Source organism: Strix uralensis, chromosome 18 (assembly GCF_047716275.1).
Source record: "Strix uralensis isolate ZFMK-TIS-50842 chromosome 18, bStrUra1, whole genome shotgun sequence".
Classification (NCBI taxonomy): Eukaryota; Metazoa; Chordata; class Aves; order Strigiformes; family Strigidae; genus Strix; species Strix uralensis.
In genome coordinates this window covers 10,567,535-10,590,037 of record NC_133989.1, presented here as the reverse complement: position 1 = coordinate 10,590,037, position 22,503 = coordinate 10,567,535, and the positions used below count along the sequence as shown (strand labels likewise).

General features: G+C 35.7%; 1 protein-coding gene across 1 annotated transcript; it reads left to right on the top strand.

The window, feature by feature from the left end:
- Positions 1–1,103: 1,103 nt before the first annotated feature.
- On the top strand, positions 1,104–21,598 carry LOC141951540 (translocating chain-associated membrane protein 1-like 1). Its single transcript, XM_074887942.1, has 11 exons — positions 1,104–1,306; positions 6,420–6,480; positions 8,880–8,998; positions 9,911–10,027; positions 10,113–10,171; positions 10,968–11,052; positions 11,360–11,430; positions 11,515–11,619; positions 13,735–13,878; positions 14,699–14,859; positions 17,110–21,598. The coding sequence occupies exons 1-11, from the start codon at positions 1,187–1,189 to the stop codon at positions 17,181–17,183; spliced, it is 1,116 nt and encodes a 371-aa protein (XP_074744043.1). The 5' UTR covers positions 1,104–1,186; the 3' UTR covers positions 17,184–21,598.
- Positions 21,599–22,503: the final 905 nt, after the last annotated feature.

Sequence of the window (22,503 nt, the reverse complement as noted above, 5' to 3'; positions counted from 1 at the left end):
GAACGTGCACGGCAGTTGCTTCTCAAATGAATGTACCAAATAGTACCTGTGCTCTGTAGCAATTCCCAATCTCAAATGTTAAATCCATTTTCTGAATATATTAGCCTGAAACTCAAAATTGGGGTGTGAAAAGACATACGAGTATAGCCAACCTCAACAACTAAGCAGAACGTTTAACAGAAAGCAAATTCAGGCATACTGAAAAATAGTTTCAGTGAGCATTAAATATTTAATAATCAACAGGTAGAAAAACTACTTTACAGCTGAATTTAATTTTTGATCATATTTGGCAACTGGATCCAGGCGGATGCTCAGGACTCAGCTGAGGCCACCTTCAGTACAGGAGGGATGACACTCCGTTGCCAGATGGGACCCAATTTTTATTTTCTCTTTCAAGCCTGTTCTCTGGGATGCCGTGCCACCCTTTGGCCTTGACCCTTTCCTTCACTGACCTTTTTTGATAAATTGGTATGGTTTCCTCCCTGAATTCCAGCTAATTAGCCAAATGCCCCCCTTCTTAAGACTTTAAAGCACTCTGAATCCCCTTTCTCTCCTTTTTTCTCAACACCTTCGCCCCTTTTATCTAGCCGCAGGTGAGGGAGCATGGCTCAGCTCTAGAGGGGAATGATGAGGAGCCGCTTCCCGCCACTTAGGCGGGTCGCAATCCTGGGACTCGTGAGGAGAACGAACTGGCCAAGGTGCCTCGCAGGCTTTAAGGGAACGGAGCTACCTGGCCGCCACTGGAGCTGCAGCGAGCACAGCCTCCACAGAAACCAAACCGCATCGACCCGAACCAAGGACACCCCCTCCACGGAGCCTCCGCCGGCGGGAGCCCTCTCAGCGTCCGGCACGAACCAAGCCCCGCCCCGCTCAGGTCCGCGGTGGCCTTCCGAGCAAGCCCCACCCACCCGCATATGGGGTTGGCCGGGGCCCGTGTCATTCATATCGGACCCCGTCTCCCGCCGCAAGTGCCCAACCACCTCCTTAGAAACAGTTCTTCTAGACCGCCTAATGATTAGTTGCCAGGACTGCCAATCATAGGCACTCTTAAGTTTGATTGGCCGGAATTCGGAAGAGGGAGGAGCCTTTCGGGCCGGCGGTGTTTACCGTGCGTGAGGTGACGGCTGTTGAGGAGTGGTGCCGCTCCTCTCGGCGGGCCTGCCCAGGCCTGGGAGCTGTCAGCGTCATGGGGCTCCGCAGGAAAAACAAGAGGCTGGTGGTGCTCAGCCATGAGTTCGTCATTCAGAACCATGCGGATACCGCATCCTGCCTGGTGATGAGCTTCCTGCTGGGGCTCATGTTTGAGGTACTGGGCGGGGTGAGGGGGCCGGTGGCTGCCGAGTCGAGCAGCGCCTGGTCCTGCTGTGGGGCAGCCGCGGCGCCCTTGGCTTCCCGCTCTGGAGCTTCCCCAGTACATCCCTCCCGTTCGCTTCAGCCTGGCTGTCAAGCGGCTCTGCCCCACCCCCTCTGTCTGCCTTTTTCCTTCTTCCCTGCAGGGTCATGTCCCTGTTTCTTTTCAACCCCGAGGTCTGGCTCTGTGACACCCTGCTCGGGCACCCTCCTCTCCATGTCTTGGCTGTCTTCTGAGTGCAGCAAGTGTCACTTGTCTCTCTCTGTCCTGCCCCAGCTCACATAGTCCCCTAGTGCCTCCCCTTACTACCCTGCCTTTGCCAGTTCCCACTCCTCACTATGTAATCCCCCCTCTTATCCTCTTCTGTCAGATTGTTGCTCTTTTCTTTTCTCGTCCCTTTTCCTTCATTTCTGCATATGTTTCATACCTAGTACCCTTTTACTCAGTTCCAGTATCCTGAGTTATGAAGCTCCTTAAGCCCCCTTACTTAAAGCAGAGTCGTTTTATGTCTTTTTGTTGTGTCTACTTTTTTCTTTCCTCCCCTCCCCGCCCCGTTCAAAAGCCCACATGGTAAAGCATTAGGAACACTGTTACAAAGATGGTTTCAGACGGTCTCTGTTGTTTTGAGCACGCTTAACCAGATGGTAGTTAAAAACTGCTAGTCACCCTTTTGCACCCCTGCTCAGTCTATTGCTGTTCGTTGGCTCAGCTCCCTAGCAATGGATAATCTGAAGAAAAATGTGGAATTAAACAGTCTCAGCCTAACTTCTGAACTCCTCTCTGACTTTGTAGTTGAAAGTTATTATAAAGTTTATTTCCATGTGCAAGCTGCTTATTAGTTTCTGGGGTGATGGATTAGGCATCTCTCTTAGGCATCTTTTTCCACACTTTTGGAACAAAAGCCTTGTGTGTGTATGTGTTGCTACAGGAATGTTTTACGTTGGTGTTGAGTATGGGATAAGCTTGTTAAATAGAGTTTAAATTCTGGATACAAAACTTAAATACTTTACTGAAATATTGTTGTTATTACAACTTAAATATTTTACTGAAATATTTCAACATTTCCCATCAATTGGATAAGATTAAAAATCAGATCATTTTCAATTAAAAGTACTGTTAAATTCTGAGATAAAATACTTACATTTAGATGTTCTGTCTTTTTTTTTTAATGACCCCCTTCTGAAAACATTAAGGATACTGGACAGAAATAGAGAAAGCAGTTGTGATGGTCAGATAATTTATTTCTAAATACCAGTATTGAAGTATAATAAGTTGTGTCATCTATGGAGGAGTATGTCAAAAGTAATATATTAAATGCAGAACTCAATTTTGGGATCAAAAAAGAAAAAAAGCTTAGAGTTTGACAACTCAGGTGATAAAAGCTTTAAGAAAGTAAATAAATGTCTGCACCTGGGATAAAGTACATCCCATTTGAGTTCCCAAATGGAACTTTTTATCTATCTTTATAAGTGGTCCTTTAAAAAGATACTGCTCTGTGTCTTTTTGCTGTTAAAAACAAGTATGTTTTCTGGAGTTCCATCTCTGAATTCCATTTGTCTTAACTCAGGCTTTGTATACACCATGGAAATTGTATTTCTGTAACTCTACAGGTATTGGAAGGGACTGTGCAGCTCCCCTGGGATGAGCATTATTGTTTTGATGAAGGTGATTTCTTTCAGAGGAAAAAGAATGAGTCAATATTATTTACACTCAAGATAATTAGCAAATTATGTCATTTCTAGTCAGCAGAATTCTAAAAGTTCAAATGCAGACTGGACTCTAGTGTCGCTTGTGATATGTTTTTATTGGGCTTGTTTGAATATATACTATTATACTTCTTATTGTGGAATTTAAACATCTGCATCTCCTTTTTGATGCAAAAATTACTTTTTTGATTGAGATGCCTTTCATTTATTATGCAGAGGAACAGTGTGCTATGTTACAGGTTAGACCTCTGTATTACTCCTCTGCCTCTTTCACCGCAGAAAGACATACCGAAGGTGTTTGAATGAAATCTATATTTCTGTTGTTTGCTGTCTAGGTTTTATACCATCTTTATAATGAGTAATCCAGTCTGCCAAACAAACAAAACTACTGATGTTTTTCCAGTAAATTTTGGTGACATTTATCATGATTCACTTACTTCGTAAGTGTTACTGAACTTGCCTACACGGCTGTTATATCTGTTTTCTTTCGGTCTTGATTTTCTCTCCGTATTAAAGTGGAATTATTTTTAGGTTTTAAGTTTGAAGCACTGAAGGGCAACTCTTTTTTTTTTTTTAATATCTGTTCTTTTCACAGCATTTTATGCTTCCTGTGATTTCAGATGCATCTGTCAATGACAGATTTCCAAATGTGTAGGTTATACATATCCATAATCCATAGGTTATACACTAGTAAGCTAAACAATGTGTAAATGAAACTTTTCACAGTTGACTACCTGTTGAATGATTTGCTTGGGCTTACATAGTACTATAGTAAATACAGGCGTTTCTTTTCTAGGTGACGTTCAATTGCCCATATCCATGAGATGATCCAAAACCCGATACATATGTTAAAATTAGAAATCAGCATTGGAATGTCACAAATTCAATTATAAGAATTTCTTTAAGGGGCATTATTACGCTTAAGGTTGTCTATCCACCCTAATTGTACTTTCCTGTGCCTTAACTGTGCTGATTATTATGAGGTGTGCAGGGAGATTCACTCTGATTATAACATAATGAAAAGTGGAAGTTAAATTTTAGTGTGTTAACTGTTGTTTTCTTTCTTGTCCTTTTCCAAGAATATTTATAGTCCTTTATGTGCCTAGCCCTACTCATTTTCTTGACAACAGAGTGGCCCATGTCATCCAGAGAAACCTTTCTTTTAGTATTTAAGGTTCTTCTCAAGCTTCTAGTATAATCTCAGAGTTTCATATGATTTCTTTCCTCCTAGAACAATTTATACCATCTTTGTATCTGTGGCTATCTTACCACAGAATACCACTTAATGGGCTCCCATACTTCCAGCGGAGTGAAACGCTTGTAGTATTGTGTTGTATGCTTCATGGACAAACAGAAAAGCTAACTTGCTTACCACCCTCTTCTCTCAAAGAGCATAAAAAAAAAAAGCTTACTCTCAGGGAAGTTCCTTAATGAAGGGGTCTGCTTGAAGTTACATGGTGTGGCCTGAATGCCCTTCGACAAGGGAGACTGTTGCTGTGGGTCCTGAGCATTGACTTACTGAAAGCAAGCATGTTTTAGTTAGGTGCTGATGACATCAACGCCTATGTAACTATCTATATTTTCAGTGTCTTTCCAGGAGCAATGAATTTTTCACACTCTCATTCCATGAACATTTTAAGTTGGTATTGATGTTCTGGCTGTTTATTCTCCCCATCAAGCACACAAAAGAACTTCTGTAGCTGAGCAGGGCAGCATATTAGGAAATTCATCTGTGTTAAGGTTAATAGAGTTTTCTCCTCCCTCCTATTTTGCTGGGTCAGTTTTAACTTGCATAATTTTTCTGTCCAATTCACCACACCAGTACTTTTGGTGTCACAAGTGTGGGACAGAGACAAGAAGCAACTGATAGTAAACAGAAAGGCAGGACTGCTCCTTTTGATGGTAGTGCTGCCTTGCAAAAGGTTGAATTGTTCATAGAACTGCAGTGTCTGAAAGTCAATTTTATATGCCAGAAAAAATGGTACTTTTGTTTTCCTTAATGAGACGTCCTCTTAAAAGCACTCTTCAGTATTATGACTACTCTACTGCTTAATTTCACAGGTGCGCTCCCAGTGTACTGAAGCAATTGCCGCCTTTTTTTTTTTTTTTTTTTTTTTTGCTACAGAGGATCTTTGCATTGCTGTGCCTCTTGCTTACTTTGTAGCTGGATAAATGCTTGTTTTATGTAGTTCTGAACGTTCTTAGTTTCACTTTCAGAAATTAGATGGTGCAACATCTAAGGAAAATAGCTTTCTTTTTTAGTTTTTATTTCTTTGGTTTAAGTCGTATCTATGAAGATCAGCTTAAAAGGAAGTGTAAAAGATACAAGAATGTATTTCTTTTACATCAATTTTCAGATTGTGCCTGTTGTACTTCTTGATTTATGAACTAGATAACTGAGTGCTTGCAAACATAATAAATGTATTTGCTATTGGCAGTGTAGGATGTAATTCCATATTGCTTTTTTTTTTTTCAGCAAAGGAACCAGGGTTTTGGGTTTATATTTTTTCTTTTTCTTCCCTTCCACTTATATCCCTGTGTTATAGCTTACCACTTTTTCAGTTATATCACCACAACTGTTTGTGTATGAAGGTGTGCAAGCCAGATAATGAAGTGTTTTCAACTAAACTAAGCAAACATATTTACCTCATCACTTGGTTGGAGGGTCATACAGTAATCCACATTATAAACAGTTCCATTGTTACAGCTAAGGGCTAAATATACTGCAGCATGGGAATGGGAAGATATTTTGTAGAGGTAGGGATGGCCGAAAGTGTTGTGTTGGTTTGTTTTGTTTTTTAAAAAAAGCAAACCTAGTTTTTCCACCTGAGAAAAAGTAACGTAAAAGTATACCATTGGTTACTTTGTACTGTAGTTTGTAGAAAATGCTTGATTTATCACACAAGAAATTGATGAATTTTATAATCCTACTATGATGTTTTGAATACTTTATTTGCTTATATGGACACTTAGCCATAACATGGCTCTTCTTAATATCTTGCAAAGTTAGGTGAAACTTTCCATCTGATTTAATTTAGCGAGTCTTTTAACTTTTGAAATAAATGAAAGCCATTTACACTTCTAAACACTTCAAAATATTATTTAGTAGAACAGTGACTAATTTGATCCTTAGCTAAAAGGACATAATTCAAGTCCTGACCCTATGCAGCAAATGTTAAAGGATTTGCAACAAGGTGAGCTTCCACATTTGTGGGAGATAAATAACACTTTTGGGACCTCTTTGATTTAAATCATGTGTGGGAGAACGTTTGTTGATGGCGTAATCTTCTAGTTTTGGGTGTTTATTGTCTAGCTTGTTTGAAAAATCGGATACTTTTTCCTTGTTTCTTTTTGAATTCCAGGTCTCAGCCAAGTACGCCATCATCTTTATTGCTGTGCAGTACAATGTCACCTATAGCACTGGTGAGATTAAATCTAATCTATTTTTTTTTCTTGTAATGCAAGAGCTCAACTATTAAAAATTACTCTTTTTTTTTTTTCCCCTCAAGCCTTTGATTCACTTCACTTTTATCATATAGTAGAACTCTCATATGTGTCTGTCTGCTTTTGGGTTTACTAATAGTATATTCACTGAAACATTCTAGTGTTATCTCTGTTGCTTGTGAATAATACGGCACTATTTTTCCCATAGTTAACTCTTCTACTAACTTGCATTTTAATGTGAAAAGCATGTATTCTTTTCAGTTTTTGATACAATCAACAGGAGTTATCAAGTAACAGAATATTTTGGTAATCTTCTACATACCTGTTGCTTATTCATGATTTCTTATGTCATTAGTAATGGATTTTGTGGTGTTTATTTCAAAAATATCACATTATTATTCTCAATTAACTGATGCTGCCGATTCAATCATGCTTTTAAATAACAAGGGGAGAAAGTACTGGTTCTTTTTTTTCCTCACAAAATATTTCTTTTTTTTAATCTTTTGTACCTGCTGTACTACATACAAGAGACAAGAGTGGTAAGCAGCTAGTGGAACTTCCTTATTTGATAACTTAATTTTTCTTAATAGTATCGGTAATTTTCGTTTCTTTTCAGGAACTAATCTACACAATGTCTTGGAAAAAATAGGTACTGTGGTAGAAGTATTACAGATGGGGAACTAAGGTCCAGAGAAATTAGCTAAATCTGTGACTTCTGTTCTAATCTTAACTTCCAAATTTGAGACCTCTGTGCTGCAACTATTCCAAAGAACGTAGCACTCGGACTGCATTGAATATGTTCAAAATAGTGCATTGATCAACTTTGCTTGCAGTAATGAATATATATAATTTTTTGCAAATGTTTCATGAGGTGTTTAATGCCGAACACCTGAGGTGGACACAGTCAGTGGACTTCTGGTTTACTGATATTTGAGCAGCATCAAGTAAAAATCTCCTACAGCGGAGACAAAAGTAAAATCCACGTTGGTTACCAAGATGCCTGTGATGTTGCTTCTTCATATTGTTTGGTGCGTGCATGTGTTTGTGTGTCTATGTATATATACATACATGTAATGGAATGAACAAGGTATAGCTTCCTTGTGTTTTAGTAGGAAGTGAGTGTGAGTTCCGCACAAGCAATTTTGAGGTGTCAGCTCTGGCTTTCTGAAAATATGTGAATATATTACTAGTGAAGGTCCCTTCTGAAAACAGTGCCAGGGACCAGCAGAAATAGCATTTGTTACGCAATTACTTGTTCAGTGATTATATCACAAGCTGTTTTCAAACATAGAAATAGGACATCTGACACTAGAGTTATATGGATGTCCTGTGCATTAGGACCTTAATGTACCATTCATCTTACAGGAAGCAGTAATTGCTTCCTTGACACCTCGCCTAGCTTCCTTTAGGGGGAAAAAAAAAAAAGTTGTTTGATGTCAGTATTTCTGCTGTTTTGCATTTGGACAACATAAACAGAGTTTGACACAGGGTAGAAGTCGTAAAGAGAACAAAATTCCTTGATGTTTATGAAAAGTGGTGACTGTATAGATAAGGGACATCCAAATTAATGGCCTCTCTTAAGTGAAAACAGAAGAATGTAAGTGTTAGACATGTTAGCCTGTAAATCAGGATGAGTGTGGCTCTTGATTAGTTGTAGTACAAGTTCTTTCTTTTCCATTGCAGTGTCTCAGATGCATAAAGAAAAGTGAGGTTGTTATAGTGGGTGTCTGTGGGCCAAAGGAGACACCCCTACAAAATCAGGCTTCCTTAGGTCTACTGCTCCTGATACATGCTTTTTTTAATTGAATTTCATTTTTAACTTCTCCCATACTTAAACATGGTAAATACAAACATTTGAAGTATTTCTGTAACAGTGTGTATATTCTTTTTTTTTGGCAATTTTGTTTTTGATTTATAGGAACATATTACTAATTCTGGGGAAGTTGTTACTTAGCAATGTGTTGAACTACTAGGGTTTCCAGTGTATATAGTCATGCTTCTTAAGATGCAGTCTCATTTGATCTCGTAACAAAGTATAGAGGATAGGGTGTTGGTGTGTGGTTCTTTTTTTTTTCTTTCTTTTTTTTTTTTTTTCCCCTTTTTTGGTGGCTGAGATGAAAGAAATTGATGGGAGATACAGCTCAGTGTATACTGCTCTCAATAGCTGGTTCTAGGCTTATAACTATATCATTGTATTGAAGGAAAAGAAGTTCCAAGTTATCTAATCGGGCATAAAAAGTAATTTTCAACAATGTAGCACTTATAAGCAGTATCCTGTATCAACATAACTTCCAAGAACAGTGGTCACTGCGGCCCTTCTTCAGTTGCACAGAGTGCTCCTTCATAAGAATGTAAAAATACACACTTTTTTTTTTTAGGTGACAACGGTGAGCAATTTCATTTTTATGACTATGGTCCAAAAGACATTGCCACAGTCTTCTTCTACATGCTTGTAGCTATTAATCTGCATGCTGTAATCCAGGAGTACGTATTAGATGTAAGTTTATTACTGGGATTTAATTTACTTTTGTAAACATGTTACTTTTAGACATCAGTTGCTGAGAGTTTTTCTTCAGGTGAAGTATAAGCTGTGGTACAAGGAATGGTTTAGTATTTAAAAGCCCTGTTATGATCGATCCTCTTGTTCTTTGACAAAAATGCAAATAGACCTTGGTTTAGTGGTGGACTCAGAAGTGTTAGTTTAAGGGTTGGACTCATTGGTCTTTTCCAACCTAAATGATTCTATGATATTTTTATAGTGATATTTCCTCAATTTATTAATGGTATAAACCACTGAATCTTTCTTTCAATCAATATAATTTATATTTTTCTGTAAAAACAGACATTAAATATTCATGCCCTACTCAAAATATCTGTGAATGAGGTCTGTTGCATTAGATTCATAAGATACATTCAGATCAGAAATGAAAATTACTGCAGTGGTGGATTTCTGTTTGTCAGCTGAGCTTTGCCTCAAAGAGGGAGCTCAAATTTTACACCAATTCAGGTGCAAAGTAAAATTAATTTGTTAAAGATATTGTGAAGACCATCTATTACTGAATGGTCTTAGAATGCTTTCACAAATAGGTCATCTGAGCCACAGAAGCTCAAATGGTTTTAAGTGTGTAAAGAGATTTGAAAAATTTAGCAATATGACTCTGATTATGGGGGGGAAAAAAATTGTCTGAATGCATTATCTGAATATTGTCCCTGTGAACTTTACCATAGTGGCAACTCTTACTGAAGCTAATTGTCATACAAAGTGCTGATCGAGGTCTTAAATGGTGGGAGTTATGTATTTTGGCTGAGGAATGGGAGATTTGGGAAGAAAAAAAGAATTCAGCAGCCAACTCCCAAATAGCTTTCTTGTTTTAGAAACTACATTTATTAATCTGCTTTTTGTTTCTAGAAAATTAATAGACGTCTGCATTTGTCAAAAACAAAGCACAGCAAATTCAATGAATCGGGACAGCTAGCATTTTTCTACTTGTTTTCATTTATATGGGGAGCAAGTATTTTGAATGCAGTAAGTCACTCTATTTGCTGTTCTTATTTAAAAAATAGTCTTAAAGTATTAAGAAGGTCCTTAAATCAATCACCTTTTTCTTTAGGAAGAATTTGTGATGAACCCAATCTCACTCTGGAAAGACTATCCCCATTCTCGTATGCTGTAAGTGTTCTATTTTCAATGTGAAAAAAATCTGGTACTTCTAATCACTGAATATTTAACCACCCAAATTTTAGGGAACCACTAATAAGGGAGTGACATTGATACCTTACAAGAACGACAACTAGATGAAAATACTTTCTTCTGTTTGAAAACTGTCAGCTGTTTTATCCAAAGCTAGGTTTTGATTGATTGAATATCTATCTGAGAGATACTTAACATGTGTTCTTACCTTTCTTTAATTTAACCATGGTAGCTGGGTTAAAGTGGAAGTGTTTGCAAGATGGGATATATAATAGGACTGCTGAACTGTTTCACACCAAAGAAACATGTTTGTCAGAGACTGAATTTTCAAATTAGAGGGGATTTATAGCTTGATTTTTTTTTTTTTTTTTTTTTTTTAATGAAGATGACTTACAAAGTTGTGTTGTTTGTCTGGTCCCCCACCATTTTTCTCAGGCGACTGTGATAGAGGGAAGGGGGATAATACACAATTTTTAGGAAGGGAGTTCTACGGCTCACAGAATAAAATGTTTCCTTGTTAGGTTTTTTGGTGTTTTTTTCTTTCCTACTGACTTTAAAGGTGATTCAGAACTTCCTATCAAGAAGGTTATGGATGCTAATTCAAAAAACTGTCACCACAGAGTTGTTTTGTATTTGTGGTTCCTGTGATTTAGGAATCATAAACTGTAATAAATCAGAATGAATTAATTTAAGATAATGAAATAAAAGCTTGTATCTCATGTTGAAAACTTGAAAACGCATCATCCTGTGTTTTCTTAACTGAATTATTGTTTAGTTTTCAGGTAAAATTCTTCTATATTTGCCAGATAGCCTATTGGCTTCATGCACTGCCAGAACTATACTTCCAAAAGATCCGAAAGGTATGGGGAGCAGTTGTCAGTGCAGTTAATTAAATATCTGTGCTTTCCAATTATTTGTATTAAATTTTTTGTTTATATTAACTGTATAAATATCTACATATTAATATTTTTATATTCAGTTATTAATATTTTTAATTGCTTGCATTTCTTATCTAATTTAGTCTACGTGGTCTGTAGTTTTTGATTCAGATAGTATTTCCAGAAATTTATACAGTAGTGTGAAAAATAATTAAACCTAATGAATGATATGTTTGGTTTTTTTATAGTTAAACTGTAACAGCATTTATTATAATTTCTCTAATTTTAGGAAGATATTCCAAGGCAGCTATGTTATATTTGCCTTTACATTGCTCATATCTCTGGTGCCTATATATTGAAGTAAGTATTTGCATGTCCATTTTGAATAGATAGATCTGTTTTCTTTATAATGTCATTAAAATTTCTAACTTTTCTGTTTTACAGTTTGCAGCATTTGGGGCTAATTCTGATGGTACCTCACTATTTAGTGGAACTCATTTTTCATGCCTCACGTCTTTTCTACTTCAGTGATGAAAACAAGCAAAAAGGGTAAACCTTGCATGTATTAATTAAAATTCAGAACTTTGCTTACTAGTTGCATATAAATGGATTTGCATGTATGTAAAGGTACTCGGGTAGCAAACACTATTTGTTCAATGTCCACTATTACCTGCTTTGAATTCATAATCAAGTCGTTCTCATTACATAGAATCAAGGCAGCAAATACACCACTTCATGATCATCATCATAAGGTTTTGCTAAAGTCCCATCTTGGGTATCTATGTATTGGCTTCTGATTCTATAAGTTGCCTGTTTGCTTAAATGTTCATAAATGTTTGTATGTAGGGACACTTGCTTTTAAAAACAGTTAATTGAAGAAGTAACAACAGCAGCATTCCCTGTAAGTTCATGCAGGTCTCTCTCCTTTTGGTAAGGTGAGAAAGGAAAGTAACTATACAACAGAGAAGGCAGTGTCTCAAAACGTGTAGTTGATGAGATGTATAATTGAAGACATCTCTTGAGTAAGATTCTCAACTATTCTGAGAATTAATGGGTATAAAAGTAATGCATTTCAGAATGGAAGGAGATGAGGAACTGGGATATTTAACTGTGTGGCATGCTAGGATTCATTTCACCATTTGAATGCAAAGACTTTTGGAGGTTCCAGTTTGAATAAAGCAGCCTTGTCCCATTTATGTGTTCTTGTCTCTTATTCTTTCTTCCTTTTCTGAGTGACTGCCCAGCTGGAAGAGATTATCATGAACGCCTTGCTTTCTTTCATGCAATCCCTTTATATAGGCAGTCTCCCTTGAGGCACTGTAATGCTGCTGCTCTTTCTGGTCTTTTCAGAAGATTCATTTGTGTTGCTCCTTAAAGCTAACATTTTAAATAGGTATGCCGAATGTCCTTTGCAAAAAGATCTATGTTTACTGATGCAAATAGGGAAGCGGGAGAAAGTTAGCTCATCTTTCATTTGTGTGTCATATTTAATTGTGAGAATTTTGGAGCTATGAGTTTATCTGCTTTTCATTATATGCCGTCCAAAAGCACGAAGGCTAAATATACTGATCAGGACAACATATTTTCCTGTCTTATGAAGAATCTAATGGTCAGTTAAATATCTGTCTGTCTTTGGCTGGAAATCAGTTATGTCATGTGCAATATTACCACAGTTTAAATAACTGGAATGGAAATTGGTTTTCATAGCTGATGAATTGCAGAAGTACTTGGGGCATGTTATTTCTATTACAACATGTAACACTTTTAATGTAGACTGTAGAAACAACACAATGACAAATACTAGGTATTTTTCTTAGCTCAGAATTTGTTTCTTCTTACAGTTCTACATCCAGACATTGTAGCTTTTCTCAAAATCTTTTTTTGGTGGAGGATGTGAAGAGTGCTCTTTAAGCAGTCTTGCTTATACTGTGAAAGATTTGAAGTATGTTTTCTTTAAGTTTGATATCAGTTGAACAAGCTGATTTTTTTTTTTTTTCTTTTTGTAATGGAAATTTTTGAGATACTTTTTTCACATTGGTAGTGTCTTTTTTAATCCGTTCATCAGTCACATGATACAAAGTCTTTTTTCCTATAGAAATCTTTATGGAATAACAGAAATAAGACCAATTTTCTAAATCAATTATTGTCAGCTTAATAAAACTTTAGGGGTTTTTTTCCATATTCTATAGCAAAAACTTCCAGATGCTGCAAATCTGCAGATTTTCATCTTTCTCTGTTAGCTTTATAGTGAAATAATTGTAATTTCTTACTTATTAGCTATCTGATTACCTTCTCATCCTATAAACATCTGGCTGTTAAAAATTACATATATCTTCTAGCTGTTTAATAAATGTATATTATACCTTTAGCATGAGCTCTCTGGCTTTATAGCATCACCATTACTTATAAATGGCTTACAGCATGAATGCCAACTTGAGATGCATCTTTTTACTTCGTTGTACTTTCTAGTCAAAAGACTGTAATGAGGCAGGACTGAATGTTTGCAGATGACCAAATTTTTCTGTAATTATTGGTCTCCTCCATGGACATTTCCCTATTGTTGCAGAGAGAATATTAATGGAAAGTTCTTTGTATGTTTGACTTCATTGCAAAGAAATGGACTAAAAGGAGAAAGCACATTAATTTCATTATTTTTGTTTTCAGATTTACCATTTGGGCTTTACTTTTCGTAATGGTGCGTCTTTTGACCTTAACTTTATCTGTCCTCACATTTGGATTTGGTCTGGCAAGAGTAGAGAATCCAGATTTTTCCATAGCAGACGGAAACTTCAATGTACTCCCAGTGAGGTATAAAAAGGCTAGTAGACATTCATGTTTGTATAATGTGGCATTTCCAAATATCTTTTAATAAAACAACCCAGGATGATAATGTATTTTGAGGAATTTCTCTGGGTGGTGTTTTCCTCTTGAGTATTTAAGGGAAGGGAAATTTTGTTCTCTTTTCTATTGTCTTTTCACAACAGTGGTAGAACAGAATTTATGGGAAATAGAAAAGAAGAAAGAAAAATGAAATTTTTTTAATTAATTGTTGATAATCCTCTCATTAAACTCCCCCCCCCGTTTCTGTACTGGACATAGTATCATTTGGTGATATTAATACCCCTAATTTTTTAATTAATTATCTGTTTGATGCTTTTCTAAAATATTTTTTTTAATGTCTTTTGTTCTTGCTTGTTAATTTTGAAGTTGTTATTACTTTTTCAGCATAAGCTCGTCACTTTAACATTCACCCTTATAACTTAATGCCCGTAATCAAGTGTGTGGGAGGGATTTTGAATCTACATGATTTCTCATTCATAGATTGCTCGGCAGAAGGGGCCTCAATGACACAATTCCCTGTCAGCCATTGAAAGCTATGGTCATGACTCCTTGATAAACCCGATTGCTTCTAGCAATATTCTTACATACGATTTCCATTCACTTGTGTGACACACCTTGTCTTGGGTAAAGCCTTCTGATACATCTGGTTTGCCATGGTATGAAGATTTTAATTGTTTCAATAGTAGACTTTTGGAGAAAAAAAAATAAAATAGGTACAGATTTGCAGTCTATTAATGGTTAACTGAAACTTTTATCTAACTGTCTCCAAAATCTCAAATCTTATTAGGATTGGCTGCCTGGGTGCTGTTTGTCTAACACAGGCCTGGATGATGTGGAAATTTATAAATTTTCAGCTGAAGAAATGGAGAGAGCATGTTAAGAACCAGATTCCAAAGAAAAAAATAACTAACACAAAGAACAAACGAACAAAAAAGGATCTAAACAGAGGTCAGTGACAAAATTTTTTAAGTTGTTTCTAGGCCAAATGTTTTTGTACCAGATGTATCATCTTATATCTTTCTGTAAAAGAGCAAAAACATCTGTCTTCTGACACGCAGAAAATATAGATAATATTATAGCTGCTTCAAATGTTAAGGCTTGTTCTTCTCTAATTCCATATTGCTAACAGGACAGCACACAGAGTGCTAACTGTATTAAGTGTTAGTCCTGGGTAATCTTCAGGATTATTCACTGAACTCTATGTTAACCTAAACACAAGGAATATGTTATGAAACTGGGCTTAATAATTCCAGGGGTTTCTTTCAATTTTAAATCAGTTTTTTACAATGCTGCTAAAAATTTTTTGGATTTAACATCAGAAAAAGAAGTATCATCTGAAATCTCTACTGTATTTTATAAATTCTGCTTCTATTACGTTTCAGACCATTAAAATTAAGTTTCTTTGTTCCTCTATATAAAAGCACATCACGTAAAAAACATCAGACCTACTGGAAAAGAACTCAAAAAGGAACATCATAGTAGCTGGCAAAGCACAACTAATGGAGAAAGGCTCTTAATTATATGACACTGTATAATTTTCAAATTCCAATGTTATATCAATTAAATTAGTTAAATGGGAGTTACGAAGATTTGGTATAGTGAAATCTTGTATTCTTGTTAGCATATACGTGAAACACTGGATAGACTTCTGTATGAAGGATCGGAATCACTTCTGAGATTTGGGTAGAGTTTTGAAAAATGCAGTTTCTTGGGCATTTTACCACAGGCTGGCTCTCTTTCTGAAGTTGATCTTCATGTATTTGTTTCTACTAAGAGGGGTTGAAGCTCTTTGCATTCAGAGTTTACTACCTGAGTCAGCATTAGCTGAAACCAGTTGGAAGATTCTATACCATAACAGTGCTCATAACATTGTTTTTCTTTATCATTCTGGAGCAGCCTTTACGCTCTGAATGAGGCTGCAGATGCTTTTTTCTTTTTTTCTTTCTCCAATCTTGCAGATCCTTCTCTCATTTCCAGATGAGTAACTTCATTGCTTTTTCTGTGTTTTATAAAATTAGTGCAATTCTCAAGTTCCCAAGATGATTATACTTTGGAATAACAGAAGTGATGCTCTGTAGTTTGATTTCATGTTTGCTTCAATTTAGCAAAACAAATAGCACAGGCATTACAGCTCTCTGACTGAATATGTGGAAGGATGTTGTGCACTGTTTATCTTATTTCTAATGGCAAAAGTATTCATACTTGTAGAAATACTCTGAGAGCTTGGGTTCCACTGAAGCCAGTAGTTTAGTTGCAGGCATGAGCCCTAAGTCCTTTCTTTAGTCTACTTGAAGGTAAATAGACTCCTCTTGTCCTCTAGCTCTTAAGATGAGAATTCAGACTCATATGCAGTTAACATGTCTGTACAGTGGTTAGGCACGATTTTCACAGGATCCCAATAGAATAGGAAAAGAATGTATGTTTGAGGTGGTTAGGTGTGGAGAGTTACATAGCCAAAATAATCAAGTTCAGATTTAATTGGCAAAAGAAGGACTAAAAGTGTACCATAAATCCTTCATGTACTGCTTTGTTCCATCTGTCCTGTTGCAGCTTCTCTTCATGCTGTGGCCTGAGCTTCTTATGCTAATGACAGACAAAGCTGGAAGTGTGAAATGGCAGACTGTCTGGGATAGTGCATGCCTTATGGGAGTAATACTAAGAATGCTGTATAATAGGAAAAAAAATACTAAGGAATCAGTAAAAATTATTTAAGGAATAATGGAGAACAACTAAACTAAGATCCCAGTTAAACTAAGATGTCACAGAAGAAGAGACATTGATTAATACTTACTTAATTAGTGATTATTCAGAATATAAGCATGGTCAACTGGCACTCAGAAGAAAGTTTACCAATGGGGCCCAACAAGTTTCTGTGCTGACATATTCATTAATAAACTGCTGAGATAACAAAGTCTGCCCTATTTTTAATACTACTCATGAAGCATCTGTCACTCCTGGAGTTAGGAGACTAGGCTTAGAATCAACTTCTGTCTGATTCCTGTTTATATCAACTTTGTACAGTCAATGTTCTTAAACATTTTATGTACCTAACTCTAAGTTAATTTCAACTGAAGCAAATGCTTATGCTTTTTTTTTAAAAAAAAAAAAAAAAAAAAAAGAATTTCCTGTTCAGTTTCTGATTGTTTTCATGTGAAGGAAAATTGTGTTTGTTAACTGTACTTTAATTTAAAATTACAGCTACCTTTGTCAATGGAGCAGCAAAATTAGAAGGTGGAGCATCACCAAGAATAAGAAAATCAAAACCAGTATGAGAATACAAGCAAGTATCAGAAGACAACATTCGACAGAAGACTGTGACTTAAAAAACTGACACTGCAGAGCTATTATTTGGGTGTCTTATTTCAATGGACACTACAGGGTTATATTTTTAAAATATTTTTGTTTAATAACCCTATATTTATGACAGGATCATCTTTGATCTACCTTAACCAAGCAGACATCTCCAAATTTCACTTAGCTTTAACAATGAAAACAGATGAATCGGTTTGAACTTCTGGTTCTGTGATCAGAAGTTACTACATTTCTCTAGTAGTTGCATTGCAGACACTTCAGAAGGCTACCTAAATCAGTTATCTGTCTATTCATTTGTTTTTATAAAATCAAAATTCTGTACCAAAAAGATCTTACCATGTCTGTTCCTCCTCCCTCTTCCCTCCTCAAGAATTTTTTCTTTATTCATCTTACATGGAGTAAGAGGTTATACCTGAAGTAGCCTGGTAAAAAAGCAAAAGTTGTTCTACACCTGACTTCTCTTTAAAAATTATAGATTTAAAGAGAGGGCAAATTCTGACAGGACATCACTAATCTTCTTCCAGTATAAAGGTGAGACTAGCGTTTAGTAAAGATGCAACTTGTGTGCCTTAGGAAAAATGCTAGACTGCCTGTTGGATTTTGCAGTGGATTGTACTGTCTTGTATGGGGCAGGGGTGGGAGGAAGAAAAGTAGCTAATCTGTAGGAATACCTTATCCCTTTTGAAATAAAAGACAAAACTTACAAATATTTGTGAAGAGCCAGTATTTCATGCTTGCAATTACATATGACAGATTTTTTTTTTCTCCTCAATTGTGTCATTTTCCTTTAATTTATGACTGACATGTCTTAAACTTCCAAGTCTACTCAGAAGATGTTCAAGACAGGTGCTAAAACAATATTACAATGCATGTTTCACCAAGCATAACCTTTTTTCTTTCTTTCCTAACCTGTAGATAATAATTTATTTTAGTCTGACTCAAGGGTTTTATGTCCATGAAGGTATTAATTTGCTCCTTATGTGAACACGTTATCTGGATATGATTTTAATATTAATATGATTATATTATAAAAAGATTAATGGTATTTTTGTAAGTAACCTTCATAGATCTGAGGCTGGTATCTCAATGTTGGATAAGTTTCATGAACTCACTTTCTTATTTGCTGTAACTTTCTCTCTGTGCAAATAGTTTTAGGAATATTATATTAATTCACATAAGCCTATACATTTCTACTGAAGATGTTTACCATGGAACTAGATTACATTTGATAATATTTTTAATAAACTTGTATAATAATGAATGCCTCATTCATTAAAAGTATCATCTTTTAAGCAGTTGGGTGAGATTTGCTTAGATTTCAAGTATTTCTCAGCATGCTGCTCACAAGACAATGTTTTCTTTGATGTATCCTGCAACTGTAAGTTTACAGTCCCTGTAGATATCCATTTATGCACACCTAAGTTACCAGGCTTTCAAAAGTTAATCCAAACAGTGGTTTAGGTGCCAGTAGCCAATTCCAGCCACATAAAACTAGACAATTTCACATTCATTTTTTGTGCAAATTTCACAGTGTAATTACTTTACAGATACAAAGATAGTTTCACTGAATTTACAAATAAAAAAAGTGAGCAGGTTGGTGTAACAACTAGTTCATTAACAAAAAAAGCAAGTGTATGTGCTTTTAGAAGTAAACTGAATTAAGGCAGTGATTTTTATGATTTTTGTTTTTCATTGTCTTGCTAATAGCTGTGAAAGCTGAAATGCAAAGTGGTTGTTGAACCAGATGAAGATGGCTTGTTTTTCTTTAAATGTCATATTTTTTGTTTCTGGCTGAGTGGGAATGAGGAGTCAGAAAAGTAGAACTCAAGTGAAAACGATGAATTCACAGGAGTATTTGCTTTAGATGTATTTTAAGCAACTTTTTTTAAATTTACAAGACTAACGATTCTGAGTTTATCTCTGCAGTTAGTTTTAAAAATCCTTTTACACTTTAAATTAAAATTTGTTGGTTTGTTCCATGGTTAGAAAAAACTGCCACATTCAGAGATTGTTCCATGTGTTAAGCACAATATTTTTATAGGGAAGGTGTGAGACATAGGTCATCAACTATGAATTCCCAAGTGCTTGACAATTTCTTTTGAACTGCAGCTTTCAGAAACATTGCCAAAAATGTCTAATGTCTTTGAAATTACTTTTCTTTAACCAAATACTTAAACCAATTCCAAACCCCTCATGTGATAGTAAGATCTGAGGTCAATCCAGGCATCTTGTTATGAAGTCAGTAAAACAAAATGCACAGTAGAACTTTGGCTAAGCACTTCTGTATGAAGGAGACCTAATTAAAGCTAAATCTAAGCCAAGGGTAACGAGTACTGCAAAGTCATGTTTATGTCGCAGAGGATCTTCAAAAGTCTTAGAAACACAGGTCCTAAGTGCCATGAAACAGAGAAGTTGGAAAGCCTATGGTTTGAGGTCTAGGGTAAAGACTGCAGTGTTAGGGTTGTGTTTGGGTGGGGTTTGTTTTGTGGATTTGTTGTTGTTGTTGTTTGGCGTTTGGTTTGTTACTTAAATATAGCTTTGTCAGGTTTTTTGAGAACTAGGCTGACTGTGTTTTTCACTTTCTTCATTATTATGAATGCCACATAGAGTAACAATCGAATTAGACACTGATTTCTTCCTGTTTCAAGCATGTAGCCTTTGCTGAAGTTGCATAAAATCTGTCAGCCGATTCACTGTTCCCTGGTGATGTAATATTATAATGAAAGATCCTATTAAGCTCTTTCTACATTTATTTTAAGATTTTAATTTAAGTAAATCTTAACACTTTCAGAGAAACTATGTTTTATCTTGTCACTATCTAATTGTAAACTTAATTTGTATGTCAGAGGTCCTTGGCAAGTAGTCACATGCCCTTCAAAATATAAAATATTACTGTGCATCTGTTTTGTTGGGAAACTGAAATTAGGTCCTCTTATTTCTAACTTTCGTCCCAGTGGGTATGTAAGAGTTGTTTTATGTCCTGAATATTCTTTTAAAGATAAAAGGAAGGGCATCTTTTAGGCAGTGCTGAAAAGCTTATGTTACAAGTCTGTATCTCTGGTTTTGAACTATATAATAGGAACAAACGGATTGGCTTGGTTTTAAAAGCAGAGTAATAAACTTTCTTTAGCTGATACATTTTACATTCTTGCTGAGGTTTTGAGTTGGCCGCATGAAGTGGAATAGAGTGGAGGTTGTATGGTGGCATAGCAATGTGGACAATAGTGTTGCTCTTGCCTGCTCTTATTCAAGTCCACTAAAAGCTGAAATAGTTCAGAGTAGGTTCTGAAAATGTAGGATGTTGTCTGAGAGCTGGAGTTCTAAGCAAGTTTGGAAAAATGCTAGTATTTCTATATGCTCAGTCTTGTTGAATGCTATGTAACTCTGTAAATAGTTGGATGGAGAAGGCAAGGTTTTATCTATATTTGCTTCTTAATGCTAAAATGAGCTGTTCCATCTACTTAAATTGAAAGCACGTATGTACTGCCTTTCTTAAGCCATCTGAATGTTGATTTTTACCACAAAAAAATTCTAGTAGTTAAAGAAATGGGTAAAACAACACAGATATTGTAAATCATGAAATTTTAGATACTTAGCTTTAAGCCTCAGTAGCTGAAACTGAGCTTATGAATTCACTGACCATGAGCAAGAGAGAAATGTTTACAAACTAATATTGTTGTAACATCGAAACCAGCAATGTATTCTGGATTACATTGACTAATGTGTGACTGTCTGACTGCAACAAACATAGTAGTTTGTTTTTAATTCCCCTTAGGATGTATTTTCTTCTTAGTTAGTTGACTTGTCTGTCCTTTTTCTGGTTAAACAATTATTGTTGAAATGTGTTGGTTTTAAAAAAATGCATTACGAAAAATGAATTTGCATAAATCACTACATAAGGTAAAATTATGGTTTAGTGAAAGGTTGCTGAGAATATGAATTATTTTACTGAAACACTCGTTTGTTTTACGTGTTTTGTTTTACACTATGTTTTACATCAGGATTTGTTGATTATTTAATGTATAATCAATAATCCATAGCACAAGAGCCAAGTTTTGAGTATATGTAAGGTTCCCATTATTCACTTGATAAGATATTGCTAAAGAAAACTTTCTCCATTAAAAAAAAAAAAAAAAAGTAGTTCTCTAAGGATGTATTTCTGATGCATCTAGTTTTACTCTGTAATTTTGTTTCTTTGTTGCTATTAAATAATCTGTTTTATTATTATGCGAAACCAGTTACTCTTGATAGTCTGGTCAATTAGGCGGATTAGCCACACAAACTGGATTGCTAATCTAGGAGGAAGTTGTGTATGTACTTTGGATTTATTTAAAAAAAAAAAATCAAAATATACTCCAGTTCTTTGACACTTTCACCCATTTCCTATTAGTGTTTGTTTTCTTTGCTTCTTATTCCATTCTAGAACAACTTTTCTCTTCAGTCACTGTGATTCTATATGGTAATTTCAGGGTCCTTTGTACACCAGATGTTCTCCTCTACTCCAGTCAAGCAGACTGTAATCAATCTGCTGCAAACTATTAGTGTACAGAAGAAAATCAAAATAATAATAAAGCAAGTTAAAATTTTGCAGTCATGAAAAAGTGCTAGTTCAGCCCCAGAAAACATGGTGGTAATGTGACAAACCTTGGTTCTGTTTAACCTAGTTAGGTAGGGAACCCAGAAATAAAGTTTCTTTACAAATATAAAAAAAAAAAATCCCAAACCAAATATTTGGGGGGGTGGGATTTTAGGTTTGGGGGAGCAGAGTGAGTTGTTTTGTGTTGTCTGTTTCTAATTTGGGAAGGGAAGAAGGGATGGAATGTTACTTCTGTGCCAGAGTATTGGAAAATGTCATAGCCTAGAAGTGTTGGTTTGAGAAAATGTGGGGACCAGATTTGATTTAATTAGTCTGTTACATAAATTGAGCTTAAAGTCAGGTATGTCTCTTGTGTACATCTTTGTCCAAATTTGTAAGGCATTTAGGCTTCTAAAGACTGCTTTAAAAGGAGTATGCACCAGCAGGTGGAGCAAATAGATAAAAAAGTTAAATGTTACCATTCTACAGCTATAGTTACTATAAAGAGCTTTTAAGACAAGTACAAAAATTTGGGGGATGTCTTATTAATTTTTGTAGAACATCATGTATCAATGAAAAATGAAAGCACTTTATCACTGTATCCTTCAATATATGAAGTCAGAGCAAATTTGAAGTTACCTGGTTATAATTGCTATAACAGAAACCAAAGCCTAAAAGGGAAAAAAAGATATATTTGTACTCTA

What these genes read in the sequence shown, in the direction of transcription:
- LOC141951540 (XM_074887942.1), top strand. Translation starts at nt 1,187, where the DNA reads ATGGGGCTCCGCAGGAAAAACAAGAGGCTGGTGGTGCTCAGCCATGAG. An exon ending in CAATGTCACCTATAGCACTG is followed by an intron (nt 6,481 to 8,879) that starts GTGAGATTAAAT and finishes TTTTTTTTTTAG; the next exon opens with GTGACAACGGTGAGCAATTT. An exon ending in GAGCAAGTATTTTGAATGCA is followed by an intron (nt 10,028 to 10,112) that starts GTAAGTCACTCT and finishes CTTTTTCTTTAG; the next exon opens with GAAGAATTTGTGATGAACCC.